General features: G+C 43.6%; 1 protein-coding gene across 30 annotated transcripts in view; it reads left to right on the top strand.

Moving 5' to 3' along the window:
- Positions 1–16,349, top strand: part of PKP4 (plakophilin 4) — a 42,311-nt gene that overhangs the window by 8,730 nt on the left and 17,232 nt on the right. For 11 of the 30 annotated variants that reach the window (XM_085552003.1, XM_015869291.2, XM_085551982.1 and 8 more), the window contains exons 2-3: positions 3,397–3,530; positions 9,756–9,868. Coding sequence is in view for 8 of the 30 variants with exons in the window: in XM_015869291.2 (XP_015724777.2) it covers positions 3,402–3,530; positions 9,756–9,868 (242 nt within the window). In the remaining 22 variants the exon portion in view is untranslated. Of the gene's footprint in view, positions 1–3,396; positions 3,531–9,755; positions 9,869–12,646; positions 12,785–16,349 lie in introns of all 30 variants that reach the window. The other 19 variants (XM_085552005.1, XM_085551998.1, XM_085551990.1 and 16 more) reach the window with 2 other exon arrangements.

The raw sequence follows: 16,349 nt of genomic DNA, 5'->3' as shown, positions 1-16,349 counted from the left end.
AGGATTTGAAGCTGTCATGGTACTTGTTTGAGCAGGAGCAACCATGGGTCACATTAAGGAGCTTGTACATGTATCCTGAGTCAAACCAGGCGTGTTTTAGTTGTACGTGGTGTGGTGTTCATTCTGAACAGCCTCATTGCCAGGACTGAGAATGTTCCAACACCAAACTGAGAATTTTAAATGAATAATTGATGAATATCTTTGTCATCTGGAAGTGTTCAGGGGAAAAAACACTACAAACCTGTCTGTGCCACTGTATTTCCATCCACCCCCTCAGTCTGTGCTGTGATAAGACTGGCCTTTATCACTGCAGGTAAATCTGTCTTTTGATGTTGCTGGTCTGTATAACCTGTTTTGAGCAGCGTGCTCTAATCTGCTGTCCCGAACATTATCCTGAACATCATCGGCCCCAACTACCTGGGCAACACAGATTTGGGATGATCCAAAGGAGGGGATCCGACCTGAGGTCTGTGTCATCTTAAAGGCACAGGAGCCTTGATGGTCAAACTATTGAAACTCTACTTATTGCCCAATGGCTTGTTCTGCTGCCTGCGTGAAGCATGAGCGCTCCTCAGACATCCTTTCTTAAGGCAAGCTACAAATGGTGCCTCAGGCCTCAAAAGATGTGATCATAAATATGCACTTATTCAGAATGGCCGGATCGCTGTACCTGGCTGAGCTCTTCTTACAGATAGTTTGAAAGCTATAAAGATACTCGTGCTGTGAGCATGTTACAACTGGATCTTTGTACATACAGAATCTTGCCTGCTCACTAGAATGAAGTTAAAGTATGTTGCCATCGGCCAAAAAAAAAAAAGGCTGTCTTTTACTGGTAACAAATCCTTATTTACCCCAAAGCTGGGGTGACTTTTAACATCTTAAAAAGAAGGTCTGGGTTCTCCTGTCTGCACCACAAGGACAGGGATTGCTCTGACAGTGTGTCAGATATAGCAGTGAGAGGTGGGGAGCAGACACCAGAGAAAACAAAGGTTCGATGCGTGGCTTCCTACCCTCAGTTCAGAGATTTCTCATATTTCTTCTTTCTCCTCAACCGTGAATTCTGGTTCCTTCCTTTTGTCAATGATTATATGGCTGCAAGATCAGCGGGGACAGAAAAACACCACCCAGCTCCTCCCACCTTGGGAGAGTGGGGGGAAGGAAGAACAGAAAACAAGCGCAGCTTTGTGTTGGATCAGTTCAATAGACCTATTTGCTTTGCAGCTGTTTAACTATTTGAACAGACACAAGAGAAAGAAATACTCAATTTGGCAACTTAGAGCTTAACTGCATGCTTGGAGGTCCAGTGGGAAAACCAGAACTGGCAAGATAGTAAAGAGAACTGATGAGTCTGCTCTGCCTGTGTGCTGGGAGCCAAGGAGTCTGCTGCTTTGTAGGCAAGGAGAATGTGAGGAGGTTGTGAGGATCCAGTGCTTTGTGTGTTGGGTAAACAAGCTCCCCGTGCTCAGTGGAGGCCATAGGCATCCTTTGCAGGTGGTTTACTCCAGCAAGTCCAGGCACTTGTCTCTGCTTCGTTTGCAGTGATCCATCCTGCTGCATGGTTTTGTGAAACCATTTAAGGAGCTTCCATAGTGAAAGGAAAATGGAAGGCTGCTATTTTTTCTATAGCAGTGTAGGGTATTTCAGACTACAGACTTCAAACTGAATGGCTTCACGTGTTTTTCTTGCTTGCTTCTAGTTGGAAAACCCAGCTGACAGCTAGGAGGCCACCACCTCTGTTCTTCTGTCTTTTACTTTTAGCTGGAGAGCTTCAAACTTAGGAGCAGGCATTAGGGATCCAGGTGAGGTCCTGTCCTCCAGCAGCATGTGGATGGAGGAGCAGCAGCCGCTGCTGTGCCCTGCAGGCTGTGCGGGCAGCATGGCCCCGTGCTGCCCAGCTGTGTGCGGGATCCCAGCCAGCAGATGGCTCATCTTTGTGTCACGGTCAGAAAGCTGGCAACTTTGCCAAGGAAAGCATTAACTGAAAGGGCAGCAGTTATAACAGCTGTCTGTCTGGTAAGGTGTATCTCTCTAATGACACCTCTTAACACTGGAACTGATGTGCATTTAACATTGATATCTTCGTTAGGAATTAATTTGATTCCTGTTGGTAATCTCTCAATGTTGGGTATGTTTCCTGCTCAGAGGTGCCCATTTCCTTGACTGTGGTGCTGCAGACGTTTACTACAGAAGTTGGCAGGGTATCTAATTTGGTGTCACAGGCGGAAGAGTGATGGAATAAGTTATAAAGGAGAAAAACCAGTGCATGTTACATTGTACTTCTGTAGAGATTTTTAGTTGGTCTGAGTATAAGTATTCATTTGGATACTGTATTTTGAAAGTGGTGGGCATCATCGCTTGACCTTGTCATGCTTTCTTTTTTCCCTTTTTCTTTTCTTTTTGAAGTAGAGAATTGCTGTACTGTTCTCCCCCTTCTGCCTTAGAGGAAACAAAAGCAAGAAATCTCTTTAGTTTGATGGAATAAGTATTACAGAGATTTTAATGCTGTAAGATATCTCGTGTCTTACCTCTGGTAGCATGTTGTTAAACCTTCAGAAGGAGCTGAAGATGTAGAAGTGTGACCACGATGGTATCTAAATATTTAACTGAGCTAACGTTACAGGCTGGTCTAACTGTCTAGTTGAGAAACTAGTGCTGCATCTCTTAAATGATGTGGTTTGATTTGTAGTTACCTGTGTTTTGTGTTTCTCCTGGAACACAGTGGGTCTCCACTGGTTACAGTTCAGGTCAGGACACACTGGGATGTGTCCCACAGCTGTAACTCATGAGGGCTTTTGAGGTTTGGCCTTCTGATCTCTTAACCAGGGTATCTAAATTAAGGAAGAGCTTGACTGTGTAGTTTCTTTATTTCATGATATGCTTGCAAACTTAACAGTCCATTTAGAAAGCTGAAGAGCTGACTTGTAGTCATAAGAGAGCTGCAGAAAGTGATGTAAAATTTCAGGTAGGACAGTGTGATGGCAATTGATGTGTTTGGCTCCAGTTGCAAGGAAGTCACGTTCAGACGTACCCACGGGCATTTCAGCACAGTGAGCTGCCTGGGCACCTGCAGGTGATGCTGTGGCTGTTGGCCGTGCCATGGGCAGAGAGCAGAGCCGTGGCATGGGCAGTAAGAAGACATAGGATCAGTACAGGCATAACACTAGTTTTCCTTCCCATCTTGGATTTTGCTACATTTAATAACTACTACAATGTTGTGTTTTAAAATAATCTGTAAACATTGTGCTGCCTGGTAATGTCTGCCTGCCCCTCCCGTTCTGTGCTTCACTCTGATTTTGGTTTGTGAAGATGAAGCACAATAATTGCGTGCTACTCATATCAACACACACTGGCATTCTCTATTAAATGTAAACTATTTCCAAATGTTTTTTATTGCAGGCGACATGCCAGCCCCTGAGCAGACCCCAATGGTGGAAGAGGGGCTGCTGCAGACAGCGCAGGAAACTTCCACCAACCCAGGAATGGAACCAGAGACCACTGCCACTACCATTTTAGCTTCTGTAAAGGAACAGGTACATGCTTGGCTTTAATAGTTCAGACATCTTCTGTTTCAGATGTAACCATCATTTTTTACTACAGTGCTGGAAAGAAACGTTGTTTCTGCAATTTATTTCCTGCTATTAGTGTAGTGTATTTTATAGGTCAGAATATTAGAATCTGAAAGGGATCATTTAACTGCAGTAAGCAGAATCATCACTGTGGTATTCGGCACCCATTGCAACGTGAGCACTGTTATAAATCAGACTTGAGATGCAGGTTTATTGTTTAGGCAAAAATATGGGGAAAATAACCCACCAAGATTGTGGAATTGATGCAGTAGTGAGAACTGGACCCTTGTGTCCATTCGACACATGTGCGGTGTTATCCAGAGAGGCGTTACTAGCTAACGATTTTATTGGGAGGGAAAAAAAGAGAGAGGATGGTTTGGTTTTCACTGTCAGGGTAATAGATGAAGATCATCTCTCTTGGTTTAATACATAAATTGTAACTTCCAAATTGCAGAATAAACATGTTTTGGTGTCTGTTTTAGACATTTTAAGAGGAATCGCTACACAGTTCAACTCTGAGTGTAAGCACTTGATACATCGTTATTTGTCCACTGTTAATATATGAAAAAAAAAAAAAGAAGAAGAAATAAAAAACAACAAACCCAACAAGAATTAGATTGTATGGACTGGATACAAATAGGTTTTGTACCTGTGGAACCTCCAGTCTTAAATGAAAACTTTCTGCAAGATGATGAAACTTCACTTTCATGGCAAAACACTTGTTGCAAAAGTTGCTGAGATGGAAATAGGCGGCCTCTTCATTTCTCAATGGCATTAAAACTGACCTTCCAGTGCTAAGGATGTTAATGCCTGAAGCTATCAAGATGTGAGTAATCGAGTCAGCTGGATTAAAGTGATCTTGAGTTACTTCATCTGAAACACTGTTGGTCTTGTGATCTCGGCTTATCGCAGATGTCAGTTAGAATTAATTTGCCAAAAGTTCATCTCTGGTGATTTGAAGTTAGTCCCTTTTATTTTGTTGTGGACAAAGGAGAAGCTGGTGATGGTAGTTCAGATGACGAGCTGCACTGCAGTAAATGACAGCACTGCAATTCCTAGTGATCACCAGGCAGTGACTGATTAGTGTCCAGAGGAGCTTTTGTGCAGTTTTGATGTGATGTTGTTTAAGCTGAACGTACAATTAGGACAGCACTCCGTACATTGGGTTGATACAGAGGTGTATATAAAAAGGGCAGTTGCTAACACATCCTTTTTTACCCAAGAAACACTTTTTTTAAAGTGTTTTACTTTGTGAATAAAAATTGACATGGAATATTTCTTTCATTTTCAAATGGAGATGAAAACCTCATTTTCATGAAGAAGACTATTAATATATGGAGAATTAACTTACTCTGTTCTAATCAAGGGGGAAAAGTAAAACTGAAATTGTGTTTTCAGAGTTGGTGACACACAGACATCAAAGCTGTGGTCAGACCCTGTAAAGGCACACAGGCATTTTAGAATGAGTGGAAGAAAATCAGGCTTCACCCTTGAAAATAATGGGAAGGCAATAAGGACCAAAGTGCAGCTTTGAGTTATTTTGTTCTGTTGATATTAATTACAGACAGACACTGACATGTTCAACACCCTTCCTGTATGGCAGCAAGCCCAGAACAGAATATTTTCCAGTGCAGTTATTTACTTTATTAAGCTTGAAAAGAAGCTGGTGTGATGTTTACTATGGCTCAACTTCCTTTCAGTCAGGAATCTCTCTTTATTTGCAGTGGATCTGGTATTTGTACAATAGAGCAGCCGCACCTTAAATTCATTATTTCAGAAACATTTACTAGAGTGGAACCACGGTTCAGGAAAAAATAAATAACGTTATTCGTTAAACTGTACCAAACCTTAATGTAACCAAACCTTTTAAAGTTACTGCAGTGATAGTTCTGAAATAGGCAGGTACGTTTATTGAGTGACTTGGTTATGCAGTGTCTGCTGCAGTGCCACAGATATGACTATAGAAGAAGTTACAGTAATTAATGAGCCTATTAACTTGATGAGCCATTTCAACTAAATTCTTCATTTGTTTCTTTTCTATATGAGTGCAAATCCACTTAAAGCACCTTGATGTCAGACTGGAGCCTGTTCCCTGAGCTCTGAACCCTGTCCTCATTGACACAAAGCTGCCAGGCAGCTGGCGGAGTTTGGGTGAAAATGGGTGGGAAGAGACTTAACAAAGCTGCATTTCTGGTAGTGCATTTCCTCTTTGAATGCAGGGAGGTTCTAAGTGTAGTGAAGCTGAAAGGTGTTTCGGCCCTTTCTTCTGTTAATAGTTATACGGATTTGATGGAGTTTGGTTTCATGGCAATTCCAGGGTGGATTTTTTTGTGTTGTTTCTTTTGGTTGTTAGTTTATTGTTTAGGGGTCTGTTTTCCTTTTTGGTAATACAAAGGCTGTCAGCTGCTTCTCTAGATGCAATTCTAGATTACTGGAACTGCTGCCATGTTACAAGTGCAAGCTTTATGCTACTGAGTTTAAATTGTATCGCTTCTGAATACACAAGGTTGAATGTGTGATGTGTGACTGGATGGTTCAGGATAATTTCCTGCTCAGTGACAGTTTTCCTTTCCAGTGATTGGGCTGAGGGCAGAGGAGGTCCCACAGGAAGAACCATCCATGGCTTCCGCTTTGAAAAGTAATGTGGAAATACTGCTACCGATTTCTTTGCCAAGGGAGAAGCAGTTGCAGTGGTGGCAGATAGATAAGCCATGCGTATATGTGTGTATATACATTATGGTTTCCTTGGCCTAGTTGGTTTTGACACTTAAAGGTGGACAGCTTTTCACCTTTTCCTTTGTAAATAGGTGATAGACTGAGAATGACTGGATGTGCTTTTGGGTGTGTCATCATAAATCTCCTAGGATTTCAAAAGTGTTTTTCTAAAGGGTTTATTTCCTTCAGCTCTTCAGTAAAAACATTACATTTTGGAGATCTACATTGAACCACATACTTAGAACCATTCTATTTTTTTTTCTTGCTCCTTTGCTAAGTACAGTATTATTCAGATGGCTCTTGAGATTCTTTTCCTGTAGTCTTCACTGTTTCTTCTGATGAGAAATTCCCTTTGAAGAAGGGCCTGCCTGAACCTGTGAGTACCCATGAAGTATATTATAGGGCTTGCAAGGCTGTGGGATGACCAGCCTCTGCTCCACAACAACTGACCTCTGACCAGCAGCTGGTAAACAGTGGCTTAGCTTCAGCAGCCATTTAAAATACCCTGCATTGTAGCGAAGTCTTCAAAGAGAATGCTGCTCAAATGAAGTCACTGGATGCCTCAAGTGACATTCTTCCTTTCTGTCACTGACTAAGAATACTTTTCTATGAATTGCTTAAATTTTGATCCCTCTTCTGCTAGAGCAGCACTAAATTGTTTTACCAGACCAGTGAACAATGCAGGCATAAAAGTATTAAGGGCTTTAATGGTCTACTGCTGCTGAATACAGAGTAAGTGTAATCAGCCGATAATTGTAGCAGTGTGATTTCACAGCCTATAATCTGTGATTCTCTTTACTCTGCCCAATTTTATATTTTCTATCTTGTGTTTTGGAAGCTACTGAGATACTGAGAGTGTGAAAATGTGTTTGTGTGCAGGAGTAAACTTTCTTTCCTGAAAACTTGAAGGCTGACCTAGTACAGTTAGTTCTAAGCTTGGTGTTGCCTCAGTAGACCGTGGCAGAGAAATTCAAATATCGAGTCACTGAAATACAGTATTCAAGTTGAGACAATATTTTATTCAATGTATTTTATTCAGTTCCTTAATCTATCTCAGAATTACAGCAGGTGTGAGCATGTAGAACTCTGCATGGGTTGTATCGTGACAAAGGTGTAAATGAACCTAATTGTGTGTGTCCTTTTTTCCAAAATGTGGTTGTCTTTCTTTAGCACCATTCATACGTTCACAGGCCGTGAGAGCTGTGTGGGTCTGTGCTGTATGTTGAAGCTGACCATGAAATAGTGTCAGGTGAAGCATTCCTTTCAAACGATGGCTGCGTTTCTGTAGGTTGCAGGCTGTTTTTATCAACTCAAACTGCTGAAAGAGGCTCAGCTGAATGGTTCAACAAAGTGGCACCTGGCAATTCAGGCAGCTTAGCATATCACAACAGCACTGCAGCTCCACATAACATCCCATCCTGGCCCTGTATTCTGCACAGCTTGTTTCAGCTACCATTCAGAACTGGTAGAAGCAAAGATGCCACATTGTGCATCTCCCAGTGCCATCAAGGGCATCATCTCTGATGTTCCAAGTGCCTGACCCTGGTCTGATGAGCCAGGCCACGAGTTCAAGAGCTGCCTTTGCTTGTGTCATCACTGCTGATTCTTGCATGTCTCTGGAAAGCCTTCAGTTAGACAGCTGGACTTCCTGCCCTTCAAATAAAGCTCTGAATTATCTGTATTTTGTCAGAGATCTCAAGTCACAACAGGAGGAGTGGGGAAAAGGTTCCTTTTAGTTTTCAACATTATGAATCTTGACTCCTCACTCTTATCTATAGTAATGAAGGAGAAAAGGGATGTGTCAAGTCCATGAGGAAGATAGCCCTGTCTGATGATTCAAGAGCATATACTGTCCTATTGAAACTGCCATAGCAGAGCAGCAGCAGCAAAATGCAGCCTTGTTCTGTGAGTGATGCTGTGTCTCATGGCAGCAGTGGGTAAGCTCTGTGTGCTGGAGGCAATGAGCTTTGCCAGCCAGTATTTACTGTGTGGGGATGTATTCATTCAGTTTGGTTACTGGGCTTTAAGAAGGGTTAGAGACGGCCTGCAATGATGTGATCCTGCTGGGAGGGGCAGTAGGTTCTGTGGCATATCTTTAACCAGCCTGTTTGCAGTACAGCGCTCCAGTCACACCTTCAGAAGGAGATTTCTTTTTCTTTAACTTACTGTGTTGAGCAGCGTAGCCTTCAGGTGGCTTCCTGATGAAAGCAGTGCTGTGTAACCTTGTGTGTGGAGGTTTGGAAGCAATCTCATTGCAGAAGTCGGGAGGAGAAGCCTTACCCCAGCTCCTGCTGGATGCATCCTGCTTCCATGGTAGCAATTCCTGCGCTCTGAGCTCTCCATCTGTGTGGCTGGAGCTGGGAGCCATAGGTGCATTGCTGAGCCATGCCTGGGCTTACTGAACAGATGCACCAGTGGCAAGATTTAGGGAGCTCTTCTAGGACCAATAAGGAAAACAAAGTGTTTAAGCCTTGTTCTGTGTAATGTAAGGTGTGGAAGAACTGCTTGCATTAACTATAACCTATGAGTGAAAGTGACTTTTGTGGTATGACAAGGCTGGCAATTAATATGTAATATAATTATGTGATGCACTTTCATCGAGAGGAAGCTTGTTAGTAATTTACTTCTTAAAATTTAAGAATACTTGTATTTCATTTGCTTCAATATTTATCAAAGTATAGAATAGTGATGTTCATCTATTTTAAATAGTATTCAACAGTTCGTGTAACATTCAGGGAATAGAGAATATGAACTTGAAAAATAATAGAGTTGCTCTGATAGAACCCTTATCTGTAATCAGCAAACTCTAACAGTGGAGTGAAGCTTCCCTAATACCCCTTGATGGCAGTATAGATTTCAGAGTGTCATGTTTATGCATGTATTATTATTATCGTGTATAAAGCAGTATTTCCTGCTGAGATGCTGAGCAGCTGCTTGTACTTCCCAAGTCACTCTGAGAGCTCGGTGTTGCAAACAAAGCAGTCCTGGCTTTCATGAAGGCTGAGTTTTGGTACCTTTGACCAAGAAATGTAACCAAAGCTGAACAAAACAGCACATCTCTGTCCTCAACCAATTTCAAAGAACAGGCTTTTTTAGTTTTTTTAGGATTTTTTTTTCAAGTTTTGCAAGGGAAAAGGACAGAATACAGTGTTTTCCAGTGCACCTCTGTTTTAAACAAGTCTGAAGACTTTGTAGGCACCAAGTTTCTTCAATTGTGGCAGCGTAAGCAGATACAAAAAATTTCAACTGTGGAAGGGAAAAATCCACAGGTGCTTAAATGTGTGTCTTTTTGGAGCAGATAAGTAATGTTTGCATGAATCACTGATTTAAAGAACCATTAAATTCCCACTTTCATCCGATAGTTCCACTGAGGACTCCAAAGAAGTAACATGACTGTGATGAAACTCATTATTTTTCAGAATTAACCCATACCCATTTTGTAACACCGAGAATGCTTTTCTTTTGAAATTTCAGGAACTCCAATTTCAAAGACTTACCAGAGAACTGGAAGTGGAAAGGCAAATTGTGGCTAATCAGCTAGAAAGATGTAGGCTTGGAGCAGAATCACCAAGTATCGCCAGCACAAGGTACAAGTCCCAATGACTTCACTTTCATATATCCCATAAGTTAAAGGACCTCTTATGTCCTGTATCCATGTATTTCCACTAACAGCTGTTCACCTTCCATTAATATCCTAAGTACAAAAATCAAATGAAAAGTTATTCCTGCAAAAACTTAAGAAAGGGGGCATGATTATTTGCAGGAAATAAATAATCTCTTGCACCAGCCAACACAACTGCTTTACTTTGTCATAGTACTTGGCTTAATTTTCATGTGGCAGGATTGTTCCTGGCGTGAGAGTTTCTGTCTGAGAAACTTGAAAATAGTCAGAACTATCCTTTGGGCAGGACTCCTGCTTTGTGAGCCTTGTTGCTTGTCCATCTTCCCTCTAGTTACTGTAAAAGATCTTTGTTGTTAATTAGATGTGAATGTCAGAATGCCCAATTTCAGTGAATTTTCCTGAGCAGAATACAAGGGCAGATGTTTTCTATGTCCCAGTCTAGAGAATGTGGAGAGCAAAGAGCACTACGTAAATATAAGTGAGATGTGTATGTAGCTTTTGGAATTATGCTCAATTACTGATGTCTGCACAGAGTTGGATAACATACAGGTATGACTTAGGCTCAACTAGTGGGTCCCGGTGAACCTCTCGAGGTTCAGCAAATCCAAGTGCAGGGTCTTGCACCTGGGTTGAGGCAACAGCCCCTACCAATATAAGCTGGGGGATGTAAGTGACTTGCTGTGCCCTCCTGACGCAGAAAGCCAACCGGATCCTGGGCTGCGTCAAAAGCAGCGTGGTCAGCAGGGCAGGGAGGGGACCCTGCATGACTGCTATGCACTGTGAGGCCTCACCTGGAACACTGCATCCAGATGTGGAGTCCTGAGGGACACGGATCTGTTGGGGTGTGTCCAGAGCAGGGCCACAGAAATCCCTACGAGTACAGGCTGAGAGCTGGGGCTGTTCAGAATGGAGAAGGGAAGGCTCTGAGGTGAGCTGAGAGCAGCCCTGCAGTACCTAAAGGGGCTGTAAGAAGGAAGGGGACAGACTCTTCAGCAGGGTCTGCTGTGACAGGACAAGGGGAATTGGTCTCAGACTAAAGGAGAGGAGATTGGGATTGGATAGAAAGAAGACCTTCTTTATGTTGAGTGCACCGAGGCACTGGCACAGATTGCCTGGAGAGGTGCTGGGTGCCCCATCCCTGCAGACATTCAAAGTCAGGCTGGACCAGGCTCCGAGCTCCTGATTTACCCATGGGCATCCCTGTTCAGTACAAGGGAGTTGGGCTCTGTGTCCTGTAGGGATCCCTTCTGACTGCAATGGATCTATGATCTGTGCCTCTGTCATTTACCATGATGGAAAACAACATTTATAGTTGTCATGGTTCAGTGTACAATCATTTGTGCTTAGTTGCTTTTTTTATAGCTAAGCTATGTTTACTTATATGAAAAAGTTGATGAAAGTTTAGGGGGAGAAAGTATTAGCACAGAAGTAGGTTTATTATATACTATCAAGTGAGTACGTTTGAGTGTCTTGGTAATAAGCTCTTCAATACTTGTTTTCAGGATTGTAAAATGTTAATAATAACTGTAGAAAAATAGTCATTCTAAAATAAAGATGGATTATATTCATATAAAAAAGCATATACATATGTTCATATACATATATTTTTGTAAGCACCTTTGAATGCTCCTCTACTTTTTCTAAATCATCTTATGTCATCTGAATCTAGTCCCAGAAAGAATAACTGTATTTGAGTCAGATTCTTCCATTTCTTCGTGACCAGCTGCTTCTAGTAGAGTTAGTGTTCAAAAGAATTAAGGTAAACAGTAGTTTGGAGGAGCTGCAGATGCAAATATAATGGCAAATGGATTCCCACAAGACTGTGATGGCCTGGAGATAGTGCAGCTTGTGTAGCAGATGCTGTCCCCCAGCCATGGGTACATCTGAGCCCATTGGGTTGTTGCAGCTCGGGCCTTAAGCTGTTCTACTCTTCAGTCTAACCATCCCTGTGAACCAGTTCATCGCCCTGTGGCAGGAACAGCAGCTCAGTGGAAGTCACTGGAGCAGCCGTGGTAATGGGGCAGTACAGCACCATAGGGCAGAGCAGCTCCATGCAGGACTAGGCACTGTCTGCAAGTCCATGCCTACGTCCGTCCTGCAGGTTGGCACCAGTGATGAGGCTGTAACACACTGAGCTCACCCAGGACTGGCATTGCAACAGCACGGTTCATTCTGTTTCTGTTAGTCCTTAAGAAATATGTTTGTTGCTTTATTACAGGTGAACAAAGGGAAGCAAACAAATGGTAGTTTGCAGTTTAGTTTTGTTAGATTGTTACCTATCTGTAAGATCACTATATTCTCCGTGCCAGCCTCACGCAGGCACAGCTGACTGTCTCTCTCTTAAGAGGAGTGTGAATGCTGACAGCAGCAACAGATCTGCCCGTAATAAGGAACTGCAATGTAATGGGTAGGGAAGCAAGAATTAGATCATCTGCAGCCCTGAATTAAAAGATGTTTTTGTTTTTGTGCCATTGTGGATTACTTACTGTTAAAATGATTTCTTCTCACAATTATATCTTTGAATGGGTATTTTGCTCAGCCTTTCTAAGATCTTTCATGCCTCCTTATATGTTTTGCAACATGTTATGAGACTGAAGGAACACATGGGGATTAGAGTTGCATGTAAGTATTAAACTTTTTTAATGCGTTGTATGCTACAAGATTGGAGATGACAGAGTGGGAAAAGCAATACCAAGTTTCAGTTTTATCTTATTTTTTTTGTGTCGTGTTATAACATGCGCAGGTTTCTCTGAAGAAGCCACAGGGATGTTCAGCCTCCCCTGTACTGCAGCACTGCAGCTCACTTTCCATCTGTAGCGTTACTGATTCAGTCGGACTCAGTCCTGGGCTGCCAGGTGTGCTGGAGCACGTGCTGCTGCAGGTAGATATCAGTGTGTGTCAAGGGGCAGAAGTCAGACTCTTTGTCAAATGCATTGCCTGACCTCCCAGCTGGGACTTTGCTGTGTGACTCTCAGGGTCCATTCCTCTGGCTCTTTTCATGAGTTACCATGCGTAGCTCTTGAATACTGTGTGGTCTGAGGAGCCAAAAGGCTCACAGTTATTAATGTAATCATAAAACATTGCACTCGTTATAGCAGCTTGCCTTGAATGCTTCAAAAAAAGAAGTGCCATAAAAGGCACACGAGGCTTGGTCGGTTAACAAATGCACGTCCTGTTGGCACTATGCTCCACAGAAATTAACACTTCAAGTACTGAATTCACTGAGTCAATCCAGTGTGAGTAATGCTGTGCCGACCTGGTGCCTTCTGACCTCTGTGAAGCCATGTATTTACAGCTGTCAGGATGGTTTGTTTTCTCTGCTTTCTGTCCACATAATCCCTGTTTCCCAATACCAATTAGAGCACAACGTGAGCTTTCTGCAACAGTAGAAAATATTCCAAAGTGATTCTGTAGAGTGTCGCACTCTCCAGTTGAACACCGATCACTGGGGCTGCGTGCTGCGTTTCATGCTCAGCCGTTCTGGCTCCCACCTGGTGTCAGGACGCTTACCAGCAGTGTCAGTACAGCAGGTGTTGCTGCTCGCCAGGTGCTGCCCCGGCACGCAGTGCTGGCAACCTGCGATCCCAGGGCTGTGCTGCTGCCACACTTACAGCCGCCCCGTGCCTGTGCTGCTCAGTGCTGTGTGCTGGCAGCACTGCTCCGTGCTGAGCACAGCCCTCCATGCAGATACTGGCTGCTGTGTTGGTGTGGCCTCCTGTAAAGCCTGACGTGTTTGATGGACGGCTTTGAAACTGCATGTGTGATTCCCCGGATTTCATGGTGCTTTTTGAGCATGTTCCTTGGACTTTGTAGCTCTTGTTAGTGTATTATAAATCCTCTTTTATCTGGCAGCAGAGTTTCTGTCTTCTGTGTTACAAATAACCACACAGAAAAATAAGGACTTTTTATTTTGTAACTCCTTATGATACCTGGTGACATCGAGTTCCAAACTTCACAGTGAACTGCTGGCCTCGTTTATTCTCCTGTTGGAAAACGGTGCCTCTGTGTCCTGCTCTGTCAGTAGCACCTGGTTACTCTCTGACATGTCCTTACCTCAGAGCTGGCTCAGAAATGAACCCATGTTTTCTTATATCCCGTATCCCAAGTGTAAGGAATAACAGGAACGGAACCAGTTGGTTCTGTAACAGCACCGGCAATTTTTCAAGATCTTTCATGTTTTCTTTGAAACTTACTTCCAAGTCACTTCTGACGGGGCTGACACGCTGCTCATTTCTGCTGCCCTTCCCTTCCCTTGTGCAGTTTCCTCTTTGCTACACACAGGATTTTAGGTTTTTAGGTTGTCCTGGGCATGAAAATACAATAATTGTGCTTGTAGGCATTTTGTTAGTGGGTAAGGCGGACGTGGAACCTCTGTTGTGTATGGGATGGTCAGGATTCCCCTCTTTCCTGTAAAATTCAGGTATCCACTTGAATCACTCCCAGGTGCTGAATGAAGTTCTCTCATCTCCAGATTTCAGTGCTTGACATACAGGTTCTCAAGAACTGCAGCTGGGAGGAATTCTGGGCCTCTTCTGCAGATAACTGCTGTCATTAAAACATGAAGTAACTTTGCTCTTTTGTATGAGCTGTTTTCTAATCTCGTGGATGTTTTAATCTCTCATGTGTAGACTCATAGCTGTGCCGCAGGCTTTGTCAGAGGCCGTGGAACATGGGAGCAAAGCAATAGGGCTGCTGCTCGCTGTCTGCCCTGAGCGCAGCTGACCAGCCTGGGCAGGTTGGTGAGGCAGGTTGGTCTTCCCAGAGCTGCCTTGGCCTCCTTGTGTTTCCTATCACACATTTCTGTGGGCTGGGAAGCTGTTGCAGCCCTTCTCAGGTGGCTCTGAGCGCTCCCAGCGGCTCGTGGTGCCACTTGCTCTTGCCATGCTGCTGGCAGAGCTGCTGGGCTGCACGTGGGACGTGAGGTGGCTGTGGCACAGCAGAGTGGGTCAGTGTTGGTGTGCTGGTGAAGGCAGGAAGGTGCCCATTGGAAAGCTGCAGCTAAAAAGCCATCGTAAAAGTGTATTCTTAGTTAAAGTGTTGCTGAAAACTTGTGCTATCAACAAAAGAACCAAAAATACAGGATCTCCTTATGCTCATTTTGGTGATTGCTCATTACTCGTAATGTGTATTACAGTATGTAGACCTACATGTGCTTTTCTTTTATTATTTTAATCTGCCTCTACCAGGAATTTAGTTACACACAGCTTTAAGCCTTCATACTACTTCATAGTGCTGCTACTGATGGAGGTATTTAAGGTGGCAGATGAAGGACAGCTAAAGCATCCTGTGTCAATGGACGTGTCGACTGGCAGCTCTGGCCCTGCAGACAGGCCCACAGGATGATATCCGTGTGAATCTGTTGCTTATCCCGGTTTGGCACGGAGTCCGGGTTTGTTTGTGTATGTGTTTTAGTGATTCTGATGCTGGAGCTGAGTCCTGGAGCTCCTGACTGCAAGCTCAGCACTTCCATGTACGACAGCATCGTATGTGAAAATGTTTTGTTTTTATAGTGCACAGCTCATATCTAGGATGGGTCAAGTTGCTGTGCTCAACTATTGTTTATAGTTGGTAGCCTTGGTAGAAAAGTGCAATCAATAATGCAGAAATAGATGCATCTCATCCAACATCCCAGTTGGTTGCTGAGACTTAGACATAAAGTCTGATGGAGGTGCTCAGGTTTCCTTCTGAACAGTTCGTATTTGGAAAATACTGTCTTACAGTCCTTGCAAAGTGGTGTGACAGCCCAAGCTGGATAGTCAGTGTGTGCAGTGAGGGAGTGCTGCTCCTTATTGAACAGAAGAAGTATCCAATGGATGCATTTAGCATCTGTCCGTAAGGGTAGTCGTGCATTGATACTGTGTCAGCAGGTGAGGGAGGGCTTTTGTTAGGACAGTTCTCTGTAAAATAATGATTTGTAAAATGCACGTAGGGGGTTACAGGGGTGATAAACACCTGCTGGATTCTGGAAGCAGTTGTTTCCCAGGGCAGGTTCCACCTGAACCGTGTAAAAACGTGGTGTTACCAGTTTGTACTTGGAGGCGTGTTGTGGTGTTCAGGTGGCTTTGCTTGTCACCATCTGTGAAGGATCAGTTCCCTCTGGGATACCGGGAGGGGAAATAGCAGCTAAATGTGCAGGCTCCGTTTCTGTTCCCGTACTCAGAATGCATTGCACGTCCACACAGGCTGCACTGGAGCTGTGGTTCCCGAGCTGCTGTGCTCGGCTCTGCCATCAGCACTGAATGCTCTTTTTGGAAGCTGTTTTACTGCTGATCCAGCTCGGGATTCTGAACTTCTGCTCCATAGGACTGGTTGCACCACCGGGCCTTAATGAGGCGCACATCACATCCTCACCTGTGCTGATGCAGAAAGGCCGAACCCTTTGGTCATTTATCAGGCAGTGAGTTACAGGGAATTCCCTCTGATCAATACAGAATGAAGCCGATACC

The sequence above is a fragment of the Coturnix japonica genome, chromosome 7 (genome assembly GCF_054131305.1).
Source record: "Coturnix japonica strain WE chromosome 7, WE-NBRP24, whole genome shotgun sequence".
Classification (NCBI taxonomy): Eukaryota; Metazoa; Chordata; class Aves; order Galliformes; family Phasianidae; genus Coturnix; species Coturnix japonica.
This window is presented reverse-complemented; position numbering and strand designations above follow the sequence as displayed.